We start from the raw sequence: 23,448 nt of genomic DNA, 5'->3' as shown, positions 1-23,448 counted from the left end.
TTTGAATTGAGGAGCCAGTGTGCTCCTATCACTACTTCAAAGGATCAGTTCAGGATGTTAGCCAGAAATACAGCCCAACAAATATAGCAGCTATTGAGACAAAAAAACTTTAAACTGTGTTTCTTTGTTTATATTTGTTTTTGTGTACCCAAAATTCATAGTCACAAGGCTGAATGCCTGCTGGATGGAAAAAGCTATAACAAATGAAGGGTGTCATGACATTAAATGTGTGTTGGCTGACAGCTGTGGGCTGCAGTGGTGTTCGGACCAGGGGAGCGTGTGTTTCTCTGGCCACCACCAGGACAAGGACATGCAGGTGGTTTGTGGCTGCTGAGAGACCTTTGGTAGTTCTTGCTCCTGGTATGTGTGATGGGCAGTTGGGTTTCTTCCCCACTGCTCCATTTTTTGGGATATTACACGTGTTGGGCAATGTATATGGGCTCCCTGACCCTTCCACCTCCTCTTCATTACCTCAGCTCACATTTGCAAATTCAGAGAGGGGTGCAACATTCTGGTAAACAACATTTTGGCCTTGATAGATAAAAGTGTATTTTGCAAAGATGGTGGTGTGGGTAGAAGGGATGTTTTTCCAAGGCAAACCTGCCTTAATACATGGAATTGCATTTTGGGTCTGCTCTCTCCAGCAGCATGCTTTGGAAGCAGTGCCACGTCACCTGCGTGACTTTGGTGATGCGCTACAACAGAAGCGGTTTCATTTGGCTGTTGAACTCCAGCACGGCGCCTGTGGCCTCTTCACTGCAAGCAGAAATGTAAGCAAGAGCAGAAAGCTTGGTTTGGGGTGTTGCTAAAGCAGCAGGCAAATATGCAGCTGTGATGTTGAGCTCAGGGTGCCCCTGCTCCTGAACCCACTCACAGTCTGGACTGGCAGCAACCTTTACACTTGCAGCTTTGCATCATATCCTCTTTCTCTCTCCCTCTCTCTCCCAGAGCAAAGCTGCTTGGCTTTTGCATTTTTTTTTTTATTGCCTTTTCTGCCTGTTTTTCTCGTATGTGTGGGCTGAAGATTTGGTCATGCTGTGTGCCTGCAAATTTACCCATACAGGCACCCACAGGACAGATAGGAAAGAGCAGTGAGGTAGTGTTGTTCCTGGAAATGTGGCTCTTGGGCTGCAGTTACGCACAGGAACTTGGTGCACATGCTGGCGTGTTTCTGCATGTGACAGGAGGCATCACTCCGTCACTACCAGGTCTGCAATAACCCATTCTCTTGGCTATAACCATGGTTGTGGGCTACCTAGAAATAGATCACTCAGCTGCCTTACCTGTGAAATGCCAGTGGGCTGCTGGACAGAGTGCTTTGCATTGCAGGGGGAAGCAGCAGGCTTCCTGGGGGTGTTTTCTCCCTCCATGCCAAGGGAAAGCCAGGGCAGGTGCCTGCTCATCTCCTTGGTTCTGCCTTCTGCAGCGGGCAGCACGGGGCCAGGGGTCCCTCCCCTTGAAACCCACCCTTTGTGCTACCTCCACGTGCTCTGAAACGCTTCTTACGGTGCTGACAGCGTGTTTTGTGAGGTATGCTTGGAGACTGAGGCTGGCTGTACATTGGGGTTGGAGCTGAGCAAAGCTCAGGAACAGAAAGCATTTTAAAACCATGTTTCACAGAAGATGTGATCTGAGCTCCATGTGCAGCACTGGCAAGGCAGCATTTTGTCAGCACTGAACCTCCAGCTGCTCAGTAACGGCTTCACTCAGTTCAGATGGAGGACACAAAGCAAGGGTGGGATGTTTCCCGACTAGGCCTCTTTGTGGTTACACACCAGTGTCGTGGTGTTCTGCTGACAAGCTGGAGCCCCACCCCAGCAATTCACACTCAGCCTTGGGGAGAAGAGTGAGCCCGCTCTGAGGAAAATGATTTAAAATGCCTTCAGATGCCTTTTCACTTCTTTTTATTTAATTCCATAAATATTTTCATAAGGCTCAGTGTCTTTACAACACTTTTTTTTTTAAACACTTTTTTTTGTTTGTTTTATACACACAACTTTGACACTTGTTTGACAGGGTCAAACAGTTCAATATAAACAAAATAATAAAACTGGCAAGTGCGGATCAGCTGGGATACCAAAATCCTTTTTTTTCTTTTTTTTTCTTTTTTTTTTCTCTTACTGTTAAAACCCCAAAAGCACTAAAATATCAGTATTTGGCTTCAAACTAGAATTTTAAAAACTTTTTTTTTTTTAATTCTCTGCTACAAGTCCCTGTCATCATAGTGCCTTTAGACTCCTACAGCCTCTTCTTTTCTTCTCAAGGAAAAATAAGCTCGGTGATGCCATGCAGAACTTACAATAGCTACTAAATATACATGTTCCCTGAAATGTAGCTGCAATGAAAAGATGACAGAGCATAAAGAGAACAAAACCAGAAACCCAAAGCACCACAGTGTACTATCAATAACATTGCAATGGATGGCCCGTGACCATCCAGAAACTGAAACAAATTTCAAATATATTTCTCTATGTATTATTTTCTATTTACAACTGTTAGATGCACCTAGGTTGATCCTTGTTTGATCGGGAGAGGGTGGGGAGGCATAAGTCTTGAATTTTAGATCCTCTGTTCTAGTGTCTAGGTCAAGGGGTAATGCATGTCATTTACCTAGGGAAGAGGATATTTTTGTTGGTCTTTTTTTTTTCTATATATATATATAGTTTCAGCCAGAGAAATACCGTAAACATGTTAAGTTCATTACAACTCTCTTGTTTCTGCATATGGAATGGTTAAGTGGGTTCCTCCTGTCTGGCATTGAAATGAAAGTCTGTATCAGATGCTCAGTCAAAATCACCCCGATCTGACAGCATCTGTGCTGCTTCCAGCACGTTCAGACACACGAGGCAGCCCAACCCTGCTCCCTATTGGGAAAGCCACGGTAGGTAGTAAAAGTGGGACCCAGTGCTGGTTCTTCCTTGCGATAACGCTCCATCTCGTGCAGCACCTCGGCAATTTGTGGAGGGGAAGGGCTTTCTTGAGCGCCATGCCTGAGAGCCAAGCCCCTCTTCCCTCTGGAACAAGCGGCTGCGGCTGCTCGGCCTGCCGCCCGGCTCCGGCAAGCGCTAGCGGCGCTCGTTTATTTTGGCTTTCCACTTAAGAAGGAAGCTGCGAGTCCAACAAGTGGCCTTGTCAGATCGAGCGAGTCTTGATTTATGATGCAAATAATGGTGTGGCGGTGGAGTTTCGTTTTTCCTAGCGCTGAATATTTAGGAAGCATCTTCTCATAAAAATTATGGATGTCTCATTCTCACTCTCTGAGGCACAAAACAGTAAATGAATAGGCTTAACTAATGTGCTCGTTACTTATTTTTTTTCCCCTAAGCAATTAAAAAGGAATAAGTGACATTTCCATCACGCTGACAATAGATTGTAATCTCTCTCTCTTTCTCTCTCTCTCTGCATCTCTCTCCAGCCATTCAGAAACAGTGAAACATTTCAGTTAACTTCTGCGAACCAATTTCATTCACTTCTCTAAATACCCATTCTGTTAAGCAAACATAACAGTTGCTACACGTTCAGTATGAAAATCCGAGCGTAAAAATGCAAAGATACAAAAGAGTGTAGAAATTAGTTCTGATATAAAATTCTGTGGCCTCCTACGTGGGATTCCCGGGGTTCCGCCGCTGCCTGGCGCAGGGCGGCCACTCCTCCCCTCCAAAACGCCAACCTGGCATTTCTGCAGTGATAGGTTTATAGATGACTATAAGGTGCTGAGATTATTTTTGTACTTAAATAAGAAATACAGCTGCTGCCTTCTAACGTGCCCTGAAATAAACCAAGCTCCATGGAAGGCCTGAAACTGCACTCTGCTTTTGCCACTTTCTGAAGCGAGAAAAAAAAGAAACGTTGATCCATGCTACTGCCCTGAGGTGCTTACGTGGGGTACCAAATTCTAAAGAAAAATATAAATATCATTATCTATTACTTCAACTCACGTTCTAAAGGAGGTTGCAGAATAGCTCTGCAAAGTTTAAATCCGTCTTCTCAACCTGGTTAAACAATCTCAACTGTCCTAGTGCACGACGGTTTGTTTTATGAGCTTAAATATAAGCTTTTACGCTTGCAAACAAATGTACTTAAGGCTAAAACTGTAGGAAGTGTCTTTGAAAATACAGCTATGAATCTCCAGAGGGAGAAAAAGAGAGAGAAAGAGATCTGGAGAATGCAGCTAATCACTCCAGAGCCTGCTGCCACTGCTGCCATCGCTGCAGTTCAGATGTAACTGGTGGCTGGTTTGGATTAGGTCATGGGCATACGGCTGAACTGCTCAGGTTACATCCGTACCTTTCCTGAAAGGCAATCCTCAACTCTTCTGCAGCTTGGGTGCATTAAATACCGGGGCAATGCTCCCAATTATCCTTCTGCTAATGGGTGCCTGCCGGCAGCTCACGCTTTGCCTGCAGGTCAGTGCCGACACGAAGCCAGCGATCTCAAGTGCTGTACTGACGAGCAGGAGGTGAGTGCCTCGGGATCACTGCTCCTGCACACAGCCATCAGTGGTTCGTTAATGCGGTACTGTGCAGGCCTGAGTGTGGCCAACGGGATGGGACCTTAGTTCCTGAAGAAAGAAAAGTGGCCATTTGTTGGAGCCTAATAGCCAATTTTCTCTAGCTGGAATGGAGGGCATGAAGCCATCAGTTTTTAAGCTTTTATCTTTGCATGGAAAACAAAGATAGGAGTGGGCTTTTCAGAGAGTTAAGTCACAGCTTAAAAAGAAAATGAATCCAAACCAAAGATAATCCCACAGAAACAAAATTAAATGCAAAGGAAATAAAAGCCCCCAGTATTCTTTTCTCAGCTTACTCTGAGCGTGATCACATCACACTGAATTGAGAAAAAGACAGTGCTTAAAAAAAGAAATGCAATAAGTTAACTGAGGAAAACCCATCTCTCACTTCCTAAATAGCTGCTACCCCTTCTGCTTGTTTTCACCTGCCCAAAACAAAACAGTTAAAGCCAGAGAAATACTGCGCAGCAGAGCATGGTGCACAAGGGAACACATCCAGACAGGCACGAGTGAGACCAGAGAATGCAGGACAGGGACGGGAAAGCATCGATGCTCTTCATTGAAATGATAACTCTGGGGCAGCCAAGGAAGGGATGGAGAGGGAGAGAGAGGGAGCAGAGATCTCCCAGCACCCCAAAAAACAAACAACCCCCCCATAAATAAAATCAAATAAAATATACACCAACGTAGTCCATGAGGAACTTCGATGAAGAATTCACACAAGCAAGAAAGCATTCTGGGATGCCAATGACGACGTCCATGAACATGAAGACAACGAAGAAAAAAAATAATAATGTCCAACCAATGGAATAAAATAAAATAGGTAACATGATCAGAAATCATTGGTGCTTCCTAGTATCTAGTAGCAGACTGCTTCCCAAAAACAACAACAAAAAGTTTTTGGTCCTTCTATATATATACATATATGTATATATATATATATTATTATTTTTTAAATGTGTGTCTATATATATATATATATATATATATATATGTATATATATATATTTAGTTGCAACAGTGCTTCTCCGAAAAAAGGTCCATCTATAAATATAATTTTATTTATTTTTATTTTTAAATTTAAGTTCTTTTAAGTTAAAATTCTCCATCTCTCTAAGTATTATTTTTTGAATGGTGTTAACCTGCTGAAGTTTTGCCAGAATGGTGCCTGGCTGCGTCTGGGTTCGGTGAACTCGAAGACCTGGGACTGGGATATGCCATCTGTCACCATGTATTGTCCCTGATTTAATGGATCCTGGGGTGGTGGGTAGGCTGGAGGAACCGACTTGGAGTAGCTCACACCTGCATCGATGATTGGGGGGAAAAAGAAACAGATCAGTCAAAGTGCAGTTGGGTCAGTAGTCTTTCTTCGTCATGCTATCGCTTCTTATCACTTTATAACCGGGTCCCAAACAACAGGGAGACATGCTACAGACGGCAAATCTACGGAGAAATGCAGCAGCTGCCTGAACTCCCAGCTCAGAGGCTACCTACGCTAGACCACAAGCTCAAGATTTGGAAAAGATCCATTACTTTTTTTGTATTGGCAGAGTTTCGCCTGCCCTCATGGAAAAGTCCTGCGTGACCTAGCGAGACGCAAACACGTGGCCAAGCCATACACACTCAGTCACTCAGACAAAGGCAGAGAACCACAGCAGCTGATCCCGCTCTCAAATCTAGCACCTGCAGCTTCCAAGCTGGGTTTCACCCTCCCTCCCAGCTACACTCAGCAGGCAGCTGTGCCCCAATGCAATTGTGACTGGCCCCGAGCAGCGCGACCCCAAGGACCACTCGGCACCAGCTTCTGTGTGGGAATGGGACTGAGCATGGCAGCCCGGGGGGAATCTCCTGCAGGGACCTGTGTTGCTTCAATGCTATTCAGCAGATACAAAGAGCAACTCATTACATAGAAATGTTTGTAGGACTTTTCCATAGGGTTTTTTTAGTTTTTTGATTTCAAATTTACTGGTCTTGTTTCAGCCAAAAATGGCTATAGGCAATGCAGAAAAGGCTGCTTCTGCTCAATCCAAATGCATAGCAATAGAAGGACGGGCAAGGCTACATTGCCAGGGTTCTGTCAGTGGCTTGGGGAGCAATTCCCACGTATGTGAGTCACAAGTTGCATGCAGGAAAGGGGTAAGGGGGATACTGCTCTGACACTACAAAGGGGAGCTTCAGCCAACTGGGACCTACACAGCCCATTGTGAAGGATGATGCACAAATTGCAGTTCTGGGTGAATGGCAGTGGAACAGGAAGGAGGCACGTTGCCCCCCAAAGCACTGACTACAGGGTAAAGTTACAGAGCTACTTCTGCATTTCCTCTCCGCAATGCCATTGATGAGGGATAACCCCCCCCTTCAGCCTCAGGGTGCTGGGATCATCTGGAAACCACAACTCCAGAAAAGGCAGGAGCCGCGAGGAGCGGGGCTCTGAAGCAGGTTGCTGTAAGCTCTGGCCATCTCTGGATCCCCTCTGCTGCATGCAGAACTGCTCTTCCTTCTGTAGGGGAGGCAGCCCCAGCCGCATGATGGGTGGCAAGCTTCGCAAGGGCCATCTCGAGGCCACTGCCTCCCTGGTTTTAACCGCAGGAGCGAGGTGACTCTACCAAGTAGATCAGTGTCCTCATCTGGAAAGCGGGATGGCATGACCCACCTACCTCACACGAGGGTTGTGAAGCTAAATTAATTAATGTTTGTAAAACACTTTGAGATCCTCGGCTGGGAAGGTGCTAGAGAAGGCAAAATACGGTGATTAGCACCCAGGTACCACAGCAATGTGTGTCAAAGAAATGCGACTGCGTTCAGTTAGCGGTTCCTACCCACATACAAACACATGCTTTGCGGGACCAGCGCCGGCCGGCCCGGGAACAGGAGGGCTGCACACAGTCAGGAGCTTACAGACAAAAGAAAAAAGCCTCACAAAGTGCACTCATAGAGCTCACCTGACAATTTCTGTATGTTGCCATATTATAATCCAGGACTTTTAGATATGAAGCTACAGCTTTAGGATAGCTTTAGGAGAGAGAATTAATTTCCTTCCCCTTGCTATAGAATTTAATAATCCTGAATTATTAAAAGCTTCAAAAGGTTTGGACCAAATGCAGATGCCATCTCAACTACATCTAACTGCCGTGGTATCTTCAGACCATGCCTCTCACTGTTCCTCATAGGGAGTAACCAAGGCCTTTCCTTATGGTGGATAAAAACCGCTATGTGGTTCATTACTCATTAACCTTCAACAAATTTAACACACTTAATATTTCAAACTTTAAAAGAGCAGTCTGGAATTGTTCTGCAGCTGTATCTATTACTCTCAGCAATGAGTTTCGTGCACCGTCTTTCCCAAGCACCTCTCTAGCACGCCTGCAGAGCAGAGTGGGGTCAGTGCTGCGATGCCTGAGACAACTTCTGTACCATCCTTCTTGGCGGGACCCAATGCTCAGTTTGCACTTGCCACACCGTGACTTAAGCCAGTGATGTCACACAAGAGCAAAGCATGGGCTTGAGCTCATATCTGCCCCATCTCTTCCTCCCCTTCTACCACTGTCTTACTCTGAGTTGCCTTGCTGGAAGGCAGTTCAACCTGTGGGCAGTGCAACCAACTGCAGAGGCTGGAGAGTAAACTTACGAAGCCACACACAAGTGAAGACGTTCCCATGGAGACCGCCCAGCCATTAGTGTTTAACCACTTCACCCAGGTGAGGAGAGGCTGGTAAGAACTTCTAGGATCTGTGGCAAGATGAGGATATGGTGATCCCTTACATGGCCGGTGTTGGGAAATAAATCTTTTCCTGTTGGTTCAAGGTCTGGATCTTCAAAGGAAAGTAGTCCTGGTGCCACCAGGATAATTAAATAATGCTTCACAACACAAAAGAGCTGTGAATCTAAAGCTGCTACCAAAAGACACACAGCAGTTGTTTCTAGCTTTGGAAGACCTCAACACCACAGTGCTTCACTGACATAGCCTTTTGTGTCCTGTGGCTGCAGAACTGCAGCTAGCCTCATCTGCCATGCTGAGCCAGGCTGAGCTCTTTATTGTCTTTAAACCAATGTGTGGAAGGTGAACTGGTATTCTTTAATCACAACACAGAACTGCTAAGAAATCTCCTTGGTCAGCAAAATGCTACGCACTTGGAAGGCTGGAGAAGTAGAAAAAAGGCAGTCTGGCTGAAGACCACTGACACTGACGGAATTACACTGGTAAGAACGTAATCCAAAGTCTGTCTTCTCCAAAAGAGAAAAAGGCAGACTCCCCTGGCCAGATCACTAGCAAACCCCCTCCAGTTCTTTCCCAAGAGGACCCTTTTGGTCCAAACTCCTGAAAAACCTCTATCTTCATCTGGAATACACCCATGCAAACACACACTGCCACATTCCTCGGTAAGGAAACTCATTGTTCAAAGTTTTTTCTCTGGTCCTTTTCAAGGATGTAGGGTTTTCGTATCATTAATATCTACATTGGATGAACTTCAAAAGCTGGCTGGTTCTACTTGAATAAGCAGCCAAAGGTTTGCATATTTATCGTATTTATCAAATGATGTCCATGGCCTAAATGATGAAAACAGTGCATCTCAGCGGCATGCATAATCACTGTGTGTTTGTGGGCATGCAAATAAAAATAACTGTGCTCTGGCAAGTCAGGCTGATAATTCCCTAAGAATAAATTTTCTTGTGAAATGGTGATTCAGCACTTTGCAAAAGCCAGAGGTGCCCCAAGAACAGCTTTGTTTTTGACATACCCGTGTTCTTGACACTGTGAAACACAGGAATTATGTGCGGGGGAAGCAGTGAAATTCACCTAATCTGAACATCTTCAAAAGCCAAGAAAGAGCAATTCTGGGAAAAAGTATGACAGGTTGCTGTTTTTCTGTTCCACTCTGAAGTGGTTTGTTCTCTCATCAGAACTCGGGGCTGTTGTGCAAAATCGTCTCTTGAGGGATTTTATATACGCAAAGCCATCACTTCACTGCAATTCAACAGAAAGAAACCAGCACAGCTCTTTTCCAATGCAATTTTAGGCTGCTCGGTGAACAGAATTCAAAGCACAAAGGGAAAGAATCGATAGATAAGTAATGATTTCTACGCACAGCTGCTGCGCTGCCTTTCCAAGGCATAAGAAAGCAGCCATACACCAATGACCAGACTTGGAGCTCCTTCTGCTGGTTCATACATAATTCTACACTGTAGCAGAATAGAAAGGCTGCAGCTGCATAGCAAGATTGTCTGGCAGGGTGGGAGCTATGGAAATCTGTTCGGAACAAGCACAAAGAAAACTCCAGGGTTTATGCTTTGGCTAGACAAAACTGGTAAAGAGAGATGCTGCACTGTCAGTTGAAGTCATGTCTTTTTTTAGTGCTGGGACACGTCACTTGGAATCTTTTGAATATCTCAACTCAGAAGAAAACAAAAAGATTTATCATGGTCTCTTTTTTTCCATCTTTTTTTTCCCCTCTATCTGAGGTTACAGCAGGACTTGACTAGCACTTGAAGATTTAGGAGCTCACTGTTAACCCACAGGCAACCCACGTGGACGCGTGCAGAGAGATGCAGTTATAATCTAGTGGGATGGCTCCATTAGCACTGCGCCTTGCCAGTATTAATACAAAACATATACAGAGTACACCCTATTTGCCTATACAATAACCATGGAACTTGCCTTATGAAGTGGTGATTTAATCTTCATCCTGTAAGTTTTTATCTTACACTTTAGTCAGGAGCTATTTCATAGGCTTTCCTTCTACCTCTCCATCTAGATATCATGCTGCTCATCAGCCAGAGCTGTGTGGGAGACAATGACATGTCTCCTCATTTCCCTGCTGGCCGAGGGACAGCTGCTGGCTGGGAAGGAAGCAGTGCTGTGCTGCAGGGCCTTCATTCCCTGTGATCTCAACAGCAGCTCCTTCATTTCAGGAATTCAGTTTCCTCATTAATACTGTAACCCATACACAACATGGGTAGCAGGGAACGTACCTCAGGAACACTAAATGCTGTATGGTTAATTATTCCTGCAATAGTGACAGTGTGGTTTAAATGAACAAGAAGCAGCCATGGCTCAGTGGGTACAGCCCTTTGCCCTTCTTCAGCACGTTTCAACAGAGGATCTCAAAGCACCTCACCACTGCTCGTTTGGTCGCTGCTGTATTTAAGAGTTAGCAAATTACTCTGTATCTGACACCAGTTCTGCTGATTGCAGGCTGTGTTTTTACAGCACGAGGTGAGGATGGGGGCTGCGAGCAGGAAACGTCTGCCTCCAGCAGCATCCACAGACTGCACTGCTTTTCACCACACTGAACTGTCTGACTCAAATTTTGTCATACTCACCCAATTCAAGGGCATTAAATGGTGTATTAGCCATGGCTCTTTACACAGCAGGGGACTGTACTCAATGGTTTGGCAGAGGTAGGTATTACCAGGAATGGTGCTGGTGAGGAGAATATGCCTTAGCTCCCTTTTCTAGGCACTAGCCTAACTTCTCTGTCTTGGAGGAAAAGTGCTCGCTGCTGACTTGAGGGGGGACCCTGCAGCCTTGAGAAATGAAACAGTGGAAAACACTGAGCTAGTGTCTGCTCCACAGCCAGCCATGATATCTGCAAACACTGAGGTAACTTTACCTCCCTGAATCTGTTTATCAAGTCTGTTACTGCTACCCGGCGTCATTAGACTAGACATTAAGATAACAATTCCTCATGTGATAAGCAAAAGCTAAGTGAAGCAAGATGGAATAAATGATACTAGAGTTTTATCCATCAAAGCCAGATGAATAGTTTGCCTTTCCTCCAGCATTCTCTACACTGACAGCAAGGAATACTCTGTTTTGTTGATAGGAAGTGATCTGTTCATATATCACTGCCCTGAAATGAAGCCTCTTCTGGGTTGAAGAAACACACCCAGCAACACTGCCTTTCACCTGAAGTACCTCGCTGAACTGAAAGCACAGCAGTGTCCAGGATGGCAGCCCTACTGCAGCTGGAATCTCAACATCGATGGCCAAACCCAAGAGGTCTGTTTCACATCTCACCAAGAACTCCCCTGGGGAATTTGCTCAGAAGCATGTGCCCACTGCTGAGTCACCAAAACCGTCCTCAGAGGTCTAGCCAAAATATTGATGCTTTTATTCAGTATCAGATCCGTTCTCAGATATAACTCCTGACTCCAGCTGGGTTCATAATATTGAGTGAGAAGGTATCAGTGCTAGTGATCATCACAGAGGCTACTATCTGTAGACCAAAGCACTATGAAGTGCTGAGGCAAGCTGCAGATGGGAGCTCTGAGAGGTTTGGGTGGAGTTTCTGTATTACAGGCAGTGGGATAAGCTTGCTGATTTGTCTGAAGCCATGGGGAAATGCCACCAAGAACATGATTAGCTCCATTATTTTTCCTGTGCAGTGGGAAGCTCAGTGGAAGAAGGGAAATGACCCTGATTATCTACAATGCTCTCTGTTTCTAAGCTTAGCCTGTGTTGCACAGCATTTTTCATTCCTCTAAGGCTGTGTCTCCCCAGGCATGAATAGGATGGGGAAATACACCAGGGTCAACCTAGTTAGAAACAAAGATGTAATAAACTAGGTTCAAACACTCAGGAAAACTACAGGAGGTTCCTACAGACTCTGTTACCTGGTAAGACCCGTCCTTGCTGGCTAGATGAACCCAGTATAAGTATGCTAACGTGCAGTCATCTTGTTATGCTATGCAGACTTGCTAGGGGAGAGTTTAAAGTGCAGAAGCTTGAGATGTCAAAGAAAAGCTGTTGAGGGTTTGGGTCGGGATTTTATGAGATAGTTAGCCGTGAGCTCAAGTGATCAGAAGAGAAGAAGTTAGCAGGAGAATTCAGTGACTCAGAGGGAGTTTTACTGCAGGCCAAAGCAGCTCATGCTGGCTGATGATTTAACCCCTGCTGGGGTTTGCATAGCTGGGTATTTATGGGCAGATTTAATGACAGCATCCTTCTATGCTCAAAGCTAGGGATGATGGCGATCAAATATGTTTTCCTCCCTCCATGCGTCCTAGACCACCAGGCTAAAGATTTGTCTTCGGTTAAGCTATTGCACAGTGAAGAAGAGAATGCACAGGGCAGAGAGAATGACAAGAAAGAGCCGGCCCGTAGCATGGCCCTGCAGAGCTCCTGGCACTGGAAACCCTCCCACCCACATTCAAGGTCATTTCTTTAAATTTGTACAGACATTTCATTTTCCAAAATGGAAGCATTATTGGGAAGAAGAGCTTTGAGGATGGAATCTCTTTCCTGGGCAGTGGAACCTCTAATCACCCTGCAAACCCTGGCTGACAGCTTCTAGGAACACTGGCATGTGCCTGAGGAAAGGAGTCAGACCAAGTGGTGTCCTGCGTGGGAACAGATGTGGACAGAGTTGAGGATCTAGTAAGTAATTGAAAGTTTCTGAATGCTGCAAACACTAATGTTGGGAGGGGAGATTAAAAGAGGCCATCAGAACAAAGCCTGTGATTAATAGAGGCAGTAAAGGAGCCTTCTGTCTTCAGACACACAGAAATTGAAAAGGTAATCTAGATAATCCTGTGTCTGTGTTAAGAATGGTCTGGAGATCCACAAGGGATCCATTTTCATTGGAGCTTTAGCCTTGCTTCCACAGCTATCGTCAATCACAAACACAATTCTGGACGTTTAGCTCAATGCTGTCTTAATGTCGTGCTTCCAGTGCAGGCAGCAAAGGTCTTCAGTGGCACCTGGACTCATCTGCAGAGAAACTGCACACTTGCTCGACTGTAGCATAAAAAATGTTTTTCTAAGTCAAGCCAAATACATTTCTCTATTATTTTACTACTTCCAGGAAACACCACACTGAATTCTATTCCCAGTTACAAGGCTGACATTGAGAGGCTAAAGGGTGGTAAGTGAGAGACAAAACCTTAAGCAATCAATGCAAAGGGACAAAGCAACAAACAGCCCCTTTCTCTATCCGTTGGTAAGCTGCACAACCAACACTACCCATTTACTTTATGTCTAATGGACTTAAAGAAGGCTGAAAATTGGTTTAATGCTGTCTTAAGGCACCTGGTTTAATATCATTACGCTTTGCCCAATCTAATAAGTAGTGCAAATCCCAGTATATTGCTGAAATCTGACCTTATGCATCATTGAATTGATTTGGAAGGAAGCCTGGCACTGCGTGCATGCACACATTTCTGTGTGGGTTCGAGCATTGTAAGGTGGCTGCTTCCAAACATGCTGGCTTGTGCTCCACAGAAGCCCCTCGTTTTGGGATTGAAAATCTCTCACAACACAGAGCTGTGCTCTCACTCTGTCCCCCTTAAGAAGTTTCCATTTGTTTAGAAAGCTGAATTTTAGGGTTTTGCCTCCCACTACTGGGTGATCCCCCAATGTCTCCCAGTGCTGCAGCAAGCTGTGGTTTAAATGCTTCCTTTCAGAAGGAGCACCAGCTGGCTCCCGAGCAATACCTCTGGGAGGTGTGGTACAACAGCACATGAAGCAAGCTGCAGTTTATACTATTTGAAAAATGTTTTTCTGCTTCACCTCTAACAAAGTTGATTGCATTTTCCATTTCACCTCCTTCACAGCTTTTTCTTTCTTCCTTAAGTATTCTGTGACAGGGAAATTACCATGGTTTCCCATTTAAGAGGTGGAGGGAACAACTGAGATGATCTAGAAACAAGCCTGTAATAGGCATCCACTGACACAGGAGCAGAGCTCTCACCACATCAGCTCGGGTGCTGAGCCATGAGCCCAGCAGGAGTCACGGGGACCTGTCCAGCAAAGCCCTGAATTGGAAATGAATAAATAGTCCTGATGAATGCAGTGGAAGTATTCCTGTTCCAAAAGGGTCTCACCACTTTCCAGGTACAACTGATGCTCCTGACACACGTCAAACCCTTTCCAGTGCTCCTGACTTGCTGCGTAAGGCTGAGTGGGGGGGACACAGGCAGCCCAAGCAGCCCCAGGCAGCACCTTGCCACATTCATTGGCAATAGTGTAAAAGACACGTGGAAAGGTTCAACAATCAGGCATTCCCAGGAAAGCCCTCCTACCTCTCTCCTACTGAGCGATGCCGCCAGCTCTCTGCTGCAGCTGCCCTGTGCCCCTTTGGGTCTTGGTTTTCTTATCCTGTTTTGCCCAAGAGTTTTCAGCCGTGCATTCAGTGCGGATAAATGACTTATGTAATTTGAGGCCAGACTGTGATTATCACAGTGTAGGACAAAAGAAACAGAGCTATTAATTTAATTGTCCTGTTGATTGTTACTTCAGGTTTCAGTAAAAGAACCAGACTTTGCCTAACTGGGTGCTCGAGGTCTGACTTCATTTCTATCCATCTCAAGGACTTCATCACATGAAAAGAACTCCCAGCGTTACAGCATAAGCTTGTCCTGCATAAAAGAAATGCTGACTAGTGTTTTACAAGCTAATTAATTTTATCACAGAAGCCTAGTTAGTGTCACCCCACTTTTTATCAGAGAGAAAGAGAGAGAAAGAGAGGAAACGAGAGCAATTGCTGAAATCAGTACAGTATGGTTAGGCTTATTATACTTGTCAGGGTGCAAGTACAGGGATTTAATTGGGAGTACTGGTAGGCATGCTCAGGCACCTTCGAACCCTGTCACATACTTAATGACTAAACTTAAAATTATTAATTAATAGTTAATTAATAATTTAATTGAACGGTGAACAATTAAAACTGTTTTTGCCACGGCCACCATACAAGTCAGATTCTCCAGTTTTCCAGTTGCCTTAATTTCCACGGTGGAAATTAATTTTCGTGGTGGGGGGTGAGTGTGCAAACCCGTGCTCGTGCTGGTGCCTGCTGCTGCCAGAACTGCACGGACACTGTCATGTGAACGTCCCCAGCTGTGGGTGTGTGAGTATTTGGAGCTTAGGAAATCTGGCCAGGAGAGCTTTTAGAGAACAACTCAGCAGACAACATAGGAAGTCAGTAGAGAGGAGAAGACTAATGACAATGGAGAGACACAGCAAACCATGGCGGTTACACTTGGCCTAGCAAACCACTACTGGACCAGCAAAGCCAGTAGACAACAAACAGGTGAGGCAGAAAACAAAGAGCTCCTTCAACTTCTGCAAAAAAAAGAAATAAATCCAAAAACAAAAACACAACAACCCCAAACCTGCAGAGAATGGGGAAGAATCTGCCTGGGACTCAACGATAGCCAAGAAATGATGCATTCTCTCTAAACCCTTTTACAGGCCTGGCTGTGTTGAGGTACTTTGGTAACTAATCAACGTGTCTACGACTTTGTGAAGCTTTGGAAAACTTGAAAAATTACTTTTCTGACTTTCCCTCCATCTTTACTACTACAAAACCTGTAGCTGCAAGAGTTATTGCAAGAGATAATTAACACCAGCTGTTTCACCAGTTGACACTCCTTCTATTGTATAGCATGGCATTTATTAGTTGGCTGTAGTCTGTCTGGGTTGGGAATCAAACCTGACATTAGAGATATATAACATCTTTACTAAGATACATTCCTTCCTCGAGCTGATGCTACTGTGCTGTCCTTTAAAAGTTACCGGCAGCCCCAAGAATCATAAGCATCCCCTTTCTGAAGGCAGGGAAGGGGAAGGTCCCTTACTGTGCCCAATATTTTAGCCATCTTTCTTTTCTAATGGGAGACACTTTGGGAGTTAGCAGAACACCTACACATCTTTGCACTCACTCCCATCTCAGCCTGAGATAAACAACCGAGAATGATTTCTGCCCTCAGAGACAGCTTCTGGACATCAGACTGGAGATAACAAGATCAAATTCATCTCTGGTGAAATTCCAGTGGCTCCTGCCACATCCAACCAGAGATTAATTTGCCCCACAGATACATTAAGAAAGGATACAAAGCACAAACGGTATTTTATAAAAAAGAGAAAGGGGAGAGGGAAATTCAAGGGAGACACTGGATCCTAGCCCAGCAGGATTCAGCCCAGCCCACTCCACCCTCACATCACCAGGCACAGTGCGTGTTGCCGGTTACCTTTTTGCTTACTGACTTTCTTTACTGTCATTGCCGCTTGCCGCTTTTGATTTTCAGAAATTTCAAAGCCTGAAAGAGGGAACACGGCAAATACAATTCAGAAAATTGCTTACAAAGCCTCTCTTTCTTTTGGGGAGGGGGGAATTTTCTGCACTGTTTGGCAAACACAGAGCTCCCTAGGTGGCAAAGCATCACCCAGCAGGCTGTGTGCACGGTAAGGTGTTTCAATGAAAAGCAAATCTGCCTTGAAAGGACAGGCCTGCTTATAATCTTCCTTATGCAGGGTCTGTATGGAAAGTAAGATTAGACCCATTATTATTTATTATTACTATAAACGGGATCGTAAATATGCCCAGTATTTTACAGCTGAACAACACAAACTGAGCCTGAACTGACGCTCGTTGCAGTCAATTTCTGGGCTGACACTGAGGGAAGGGCATGGCTGACCAGGCACCAAACCCCTCCCTACCCCGCACAGGACATGCGTAGCTGGGGCAGAAAGGAGGCAGCTAGGAGACTGCGGGTCAGGAGGCCCAGGAGTCCTGTTTCACACATACCCCTGGAGGTCCAGGCTTGAAGCTATGGGCAGAATTTGCTCATTGAGTGCCAAAAATACCACTAACTGAACTGGAAAGAGATCTACTTCATGGCAACAAGAGCAGTCAAGGACATCTGAACAAGGTTTATCTGTAATGCTACGAATGAAAAAAAAGTGGGCTTCTCCAATGGTTGGGGCTAAATTAAGCATTACTAACAACCTCCTTTCAGATCCATTTCATATTCCTCACCTATCTTTTCATCTTCTTTTACCATCTTCCTTTCTTCTCTGAAAGCTCTGAGCCATCGCAACTTCTCCTCCAGTTTCTTGGCAAAGAATAAGTGCATTTCCTCAGTCTCCTTGTTATGAAGTTTGAAGGCATTCTTCATGCTGACATTGAAGTCATCATCTCTCCCATCTTCTATATCTACCACTTCATATTTATCCATGTCTATGCGACCTTTGTAATACAGAATATCTCTTCGTATCAGGTCCTGCGGAGACAAAGGGAGAGATGGGCTGATCGGAAGGTACTTACAGAGCCTGAGCTCAGCAGGGAATTCACAGGAGGGCTGAGGAAAAGAAAGAAGCAATGGTGAAACATAGTCAGAGTCTTCCGACCTTGTCTGCTTTGAGTACATTTGTTGCTGACGGAATGAATAGGGGAAACATAGAGAAAATAGAACAAAATACAAATCCTCATGCTGTGAAATTTTGCTTACAGGAATGAAAAACCACCTTTGAGTAGACAGTGCCCTTCCATCATCTCCCATGGGTTTAGCACCTTTTTACTGAGCATAAGGGTATTACTCCTGCTGCACGTGGCAGGAGCCTGATGGGATTCCTGTGTTGCAATAAAGGCTGTATGGAGAGAGAGAGAGCTTGTGAAATCAGCTTGTGCCCACTTGGCATTGCAGAACGGGGTCTCTGTTTTCCAGACTTGCTCTCGCTGTCAGGGGAGATGGGTCTCTGCTGCTTCTCCCTGGCACTGATTTCCCATTCTTTCACAATTAATTGGTGATAAAATCTCAAATATCTGTTCAGAGAACTCTTAGACTCTATCCAATTATAACCTGGGTTTAACCTCTTGAGCCAACTTAAATTTTTGCTTTTTCACTCCTCGTTGTTTATAATAATCTTTATGACCAACCTGCTCATCTTCACCTGCTTTCTAAACGGATCATTCCCACCCCCTTGTTTTTCAGCAACAGCTCACCTCTCTCCATTAGGAAGGGAGAAAACAGAAATAGCCTTCTGCCACAGCACCAGCACAGCTGCATGGTCACAGCAGCAGGGAAACAGCAGATGAAGCAGATGTAGCACTAAAAGCACTGTTTTGAGAGGACTGCGCGCCAACATATCACTCACAGATGTAATATTGTGCTGATTAACTGTAGTAAAAGACTGACACCTCCCTGTTTTCCCCCTTCCCTCTTTGTACTCCTTCTGATCCTGCCAATCAAATTTCGTACTGCCTTTCATGGAATTATTCCTGACTGACACTGGTGTTACAGGAGCACTGGCCTCTTTCATGGAACAGATAACAAAAAATGAATATCAGAAAGCAGAGTATTAATTACATAAAGTCATGACCAGAGAGAGTGTTTCAAGTCACAAGACATACATATCTAAAAACACAAATTCACAAATGTACCGTTAGCATTGTCTTCTTCCATCCATTGTAAAAACCAACCCTGTGTTTAGGTGTATTAAATTATCCACAATATTTTTTGTTTTTTGAAAGTGCCTAAAGATAAATGTTATGTCAAAGCGTTCATTTGAGAGGAAGAAATCAATATACAGCTCTTATTTACTGAAGTAAGTTTTAGGAGTGAGGGCTTTTTTACAGATAAGCAGTAGATGTTGTTTTAAACAAATCATTCATCCCAAAAGATAAGTTGTGTATCATAGTTTTTCAACAAATGTGTTCATGGACGTGCCAGACAGGGTTGGCTATCACAAGGCAGGGCAGTGCCCACAAGATTGGAGTCTTTAAAACCTGGCTCCCTCCTCTGGAATGCTCTATCAGGGAAAAAAAATACTTATTAACTAACATACTGCACAGATACCTTCCTCCTGGATGAAGGCTTTGAGTAATGATGCTGTCCAGAACACAAGAAAAGAATATTTCAGGCTGAACATGCGATCGGTAGAGCTGCTCTACATTGCCCTAATTTGGAAAATTGTTTCTTTCTTCTTCCTCTGCTCCCACCGAAATGCTGAGAAAAGGCTGTGAAGTATCACTAACCTGCTTCAATTAAATCAATACTGTGCACTGGTTTACATTTTAGCCTTGGACTAGTTCTTAGAAATAGCACTGGTCTTCACCACATTCTCAAAGAACTCAGAAACAAACCGCACTGGACAAAAAAAAAAAAGAAGATGCACTCCTTAAATCAGTGATCCCCACAAATACTCTTCACAGAGGAGCGGCCAACTCACCGCCATCGAAAACTTCCAGAAGAAGGCAGACTGTCCCTGCGAGGTGGGTGCCGTAGGATCAAACACACTTTCTGTGCAATATTCATGACTAAGTAGAGATTTGTTCATAAAAACATTATGAAAACAAAGAACCACAAGCCTCCTTTTCCTCGGTGCTGAAAATACCGCACTCTGGGCGTTACCTTTTTGCAGGCACGTATGTGTTGAATGTCCTTTCTTTCCTTTCCCCCCTCTCTCCGTTTTCGGTTTAGCAAACGCAACGAGCTACCCTTCAATAGCTGAGTGAGTGCTCCAGCAGCACTGTGCAGGTGCTGTACCTGCAGAGGGCTCGTGGCTGAGCAGCTCCGTGCCCTGCCCTTCCCAGGCTGCAGCCCAACAGTCGCTGCTGCGATGCTCTGGGGCTGCAGGTGCTGCTGAGCATTGGGTGCGAAGGTAACGGTGCCTGGGAGTTATTGGAGGAGCAGTAAGGAGATAATGGAATGGCAGGAGTGCTTTCAGAAGATTATTGCCGGGGAAGATGCAATAGTGGGAAAGAACAAGCTCAGCTATCAAGAGCGTTTGTGGAAAACACACAAAGAAGAAATGCTGCAGCTTTGTCCTTGAGCATTAAATAAGCGCATGGGGAATCAGGAAAAGACAACAAGCACAGAGCTCCTGCCTGCTGCTTTTACTTTCATTTCGAGAAGAAGCTTTTCAATAACAAGAAGAAATGAATCATCTTCCATCAGCCTCCCCAGAGCTCAGCCTGGCAGCAATCTGCTGCTGGAGAAACACTCCCGGGGGGGACCCTGAGGAGAGGATGCACTGAGAGAATGCAGAGGTCCAGGAGGGAGCTCAGAGCCAGCCCCGAGTGGCCATCACCACCCTGTGCTGATGGAGCACTCCTTTCCAGCTTCCATAAACGGCCATTCCCCACCCACTGGCTATGTATTCCAGCACTAGAACCCCAAGATTCCCAGCAACCCCTTTATTTCTCACTGTGGTAAAGCCCACAGACATCCCAATGAGTAGCACGTGTGTGCATATGGCTCGTTACACCTGGCTTCAGGAAAGCTCAGTCCACAGAACAGATCGATACCTGCACCTGGGTGCCAGCACTTGGGATGGCTTAGCTATCTGCTGCTACTCCTCATTTCTTCCCTTCTCTGTGCCTACACTCAATAAATGGGTATTATTTACTAACTGACCAAGTTTTAACATCTGTAGTATCAGAACAGTAATAATTACTTAAGCTACGGATATTTTATCACAAGTTCTTACAGCTCTTAAAGAAAAACAGGTATTACTTAACTCCTTGCCAAGCACAGGCATCTTCAAATGCACCTAGATGCCAATGCAATTGGTTCCAACAAAGTTTAGGAGTTCATCTGGCTACATATTCAGCAAACGAGGCCAAAGCCCCATTTTAAGGAATTTCCTCTGCGTATAGACAAGAAAATCAAAATCTGGGACAAAAGCAGGAAAAGAGAGTAGCACTGCTTTGAGCAGTTTATGGCAGAGCAGGCGGGAGGGCCATGGCAGGGCAGAGAAATGAGCCCCGTTGCTCTGCACACCAGGTCTGTTGGGCACAGGACTATCCTTCCTCTCTCGAAGCGCGTAAGCCAAACCAAACAAGCACACAGAAGATAAAGGAAAACAGATGTGCAGTGGAAGATGAAAAGAGATTGCTTAAATGTGCTGGTAAGTACTACATGTCAGAGGGACAAAGAAAATAGGTGCACACAGATGGAGATTTATCAGCAATGGAGGTAGCTGCACTGGCAAAAGGAGCTCAGGCTTAGGAGATCGCAGAAACTGCAGCTGGGACAGTGCTACTCCTGATCATCTCATGGATACCAGATGAGACAGTCAAGAAGAAATTACTGAACTACAGAAACTGGTTTTGTTTACATGCTGCTATATTAGTGTAGTATTTATCTCGCATCCTGGCTATAGCTGAGCCAGCATGAAGATCAGTTGCTTAACACTGCCCAAATTTTAATGTCACTGCCCCAAAGCCCCCTCCTCTCCCCCCAAGAAAAGAAGAGTTAAATAAGTGCAAGAAAATGTAAAAAAGATAAATAATAAAATAATAAGGATTCTGAAATCTTGATCAGTGGGGAAAGGCCAAAGAAATAGAGCTGTTAATCTAGAAAGAACATAAATGAAAAGGAATGTTCTATCAGTGTTCCAAAAACACAAAAACTTCTTCGAAGAGATCAATTATTCTCCATTTTGATTGTGGCTTGGCTTAATTTACTATGAAGGGGAATAGGATTAGATATGTGGAAAAATATCTTTCCTGCTGTAAGAGTAGCTAAGCACTAAAACAGACAAAATAGGGAAGTCTTGAGACAGCATTCCTTGGAGATTTTCAAAAATAGGGTTAGATAAACATCTGTCAGAGGAGATCTGAGTGCTCTTAATCCTACAAGGGAATAGCTAATCTCCTGGGGTCCTTCCAGCTCTGCATTTTGATGTGTCTAAGAGAAAGGCGACAGATGGAGAAGAAAAAGGGATGAGAGCAGGTAGGATTATTATGGACTTGAGGGGCAGTGTGAGGGAAGCCCCAAGGCACTGACTGGGACAGCAAACACAAGGAGCAGTGACAGAAACCCACAGCCTCTGCAGACTGCATCCAGATTGCACTGCATGGCTCTTAAGAAAATTGATGCATTTAGGTCATTTGCACTTATTTGTCTAAATATCATCTTTTTTTACCCTACAGCTTCTGTACATTCTTCTTTTCTCTAGCTGAGGTTAATTAAACTCTTCAGAATAAAATGCTCTGCAGTCTGTTCACATATTATGTACTAAGAATCTACAAGGAAAAGATGAAGCCCTGCAAAATATATTTGATGGGAGCATAAAACGAAGTAGTGACACATTACATAAACCTACTGTGGTTCTGCTCTCTGTGTTGTGTCCTCGGAGCTTTGCAGTGCCTGTGCTGCAGCAGTGCTCTGGGGGAGGACCTGCCTGGGCCCTGTCCTCCTGCTCTCACCTGGACTGGAACTCACCCTGCTTGCTCTTCTCTTTCCAAAGGGTGGAGGCGACTTTCTGTAGATGTGCATGAAGGCAAAAATCTGACCTGTGTCTGTAATCAGAAAACCAATGCTGGTCCTCAACTGGAAAATCAGAAGCTATAACATGGCTTCCACAACGAATTGGGCACCTACCCCCAAGTTATTACACCAGATACAGCCATCTGCATAAAGCACCTGTAAATCTGACTGTTTGATAACTTACTGCAGTGCTGCTTTCTCCTGCTTGCTAGCTCTAATCCATCACGTTTTCTCGCTGCAAGGACCTGCAGCCACACGGGCAGGCACTGCCTTTGCATGCAGGAGTTGTGCAGTGCCCTGCAGGAGCCCCCTGCTGCTGCACAGCAAAGAGAATATTAATCACAGGGAGGGCAATCTGCCTGCAAAATGGCTTCAGAATTAGAAGGTATTTAGGAGATTAAGCAGGAAGAAATTTCCTCCTCCATCACGGGGCACCGCTGAGCACTGTTCACATTGGATGCTCGCATTCCCTTGCTCAGGGCTGTTGTCTCTGGCAGAAAAGGGCACACTGTATGTTTCACATGCATGGAGAGCAAGTTCTAGCGTGAGTTCTGCCTGGAAGGAACTTGGAAAGGTCTTGAGAATGAATGAGCTTTCTAGTGCAAAGATCCTCTGCTGCCTCTCCTAACGGTTCCAGTGTGGGGTTTGGGACTGGGTAAGGACTAACAGGAGCTGGAGGGACACAGGAGTTGTGCTTTTGGGATTCACTGCAGTGGGCAGGCTCTCAGCAACTCCAATGCTTCCTGCAACAAAGGACAACATGGACTGACTTATAGGTGCTGGAAACAGGATGGACCTCTGGCTGCTCCCCAGGCAACCTCTGGAGAGGACCTGGCTCAGTGCGTGTCCTGCACCTCAGCATGCAGCCACTTTCGTGCCTTTCAGAAACCCCTCCTATATGAGCATACAGGAAATACACAGAGATAGATGGATATGGTGGGTGGCAC

The 23,448-nt window shown here is 45.0% G+C and overlaps 1 protein-coding gene across 5 annotated transcripts in view; it reads right to left on the bottom strand.

Moving 5' to 3' along the window:
* Window positions 1-3,050: 3,050 nt before the first annotated feature.
* Window positions 3,051-23,448, bottom strand: part of ARHGEF9 (Cdc42 guanine nucleotide exchange factor 9) — a 157,476-nt gene continuing 137,078 nt past the window's right edge. For 4 of the 5 annotated variants that reach the window (XM_065729581.1, XM_065729585.1, XM_065729583.1 and 1 more), the window contains 3 exons: window positions 17,266-17,509; window positions 16,478-16,546; window positions 5,480-5,812 (listed from right to left, as the gene is read on the bottom strand). In XM_065729581.1, coding sequence (XP_065585653.1) covers window positions 5,631-5,812; window positions 16,478-16,546; window positions 17,266-17,509 — 495 coding nt within the window. In that variant the 3' untranslated portion in view covers window positions 5,480-5,630. Of the gene's footprint in view, window positions 3,258-5,479; window positions 5,813-16,477; window positions 16,547-17,265; window positions 17,510-23,448 lie in introns of those variants that run through there. The other variant, XM_065729582.1, reaches the window with a different exon arrangement.

The sequence above is a fragment of the Cyrtonyx montezumae genome, unplaced genomic scaffold, assembly GCF_038088225.1.
Source record: "Cyrtonyx montezumae isolate F1298 unplaced genomic scaffold, pur_monq_1.0 scaffold_11, whole genome shotgun sequence".
NCBI lineage: Eukaryota > Metazoa > Chordata > Aves > Galliformes > Odontophoridae > Cyrtonyx > Cyrtonyx montezumae.
The sequence above is the reverse complement of the archived record's forward strand: the minus strand, read 5'-3'. Positions and strand labels throughout refer to the sequence as shown.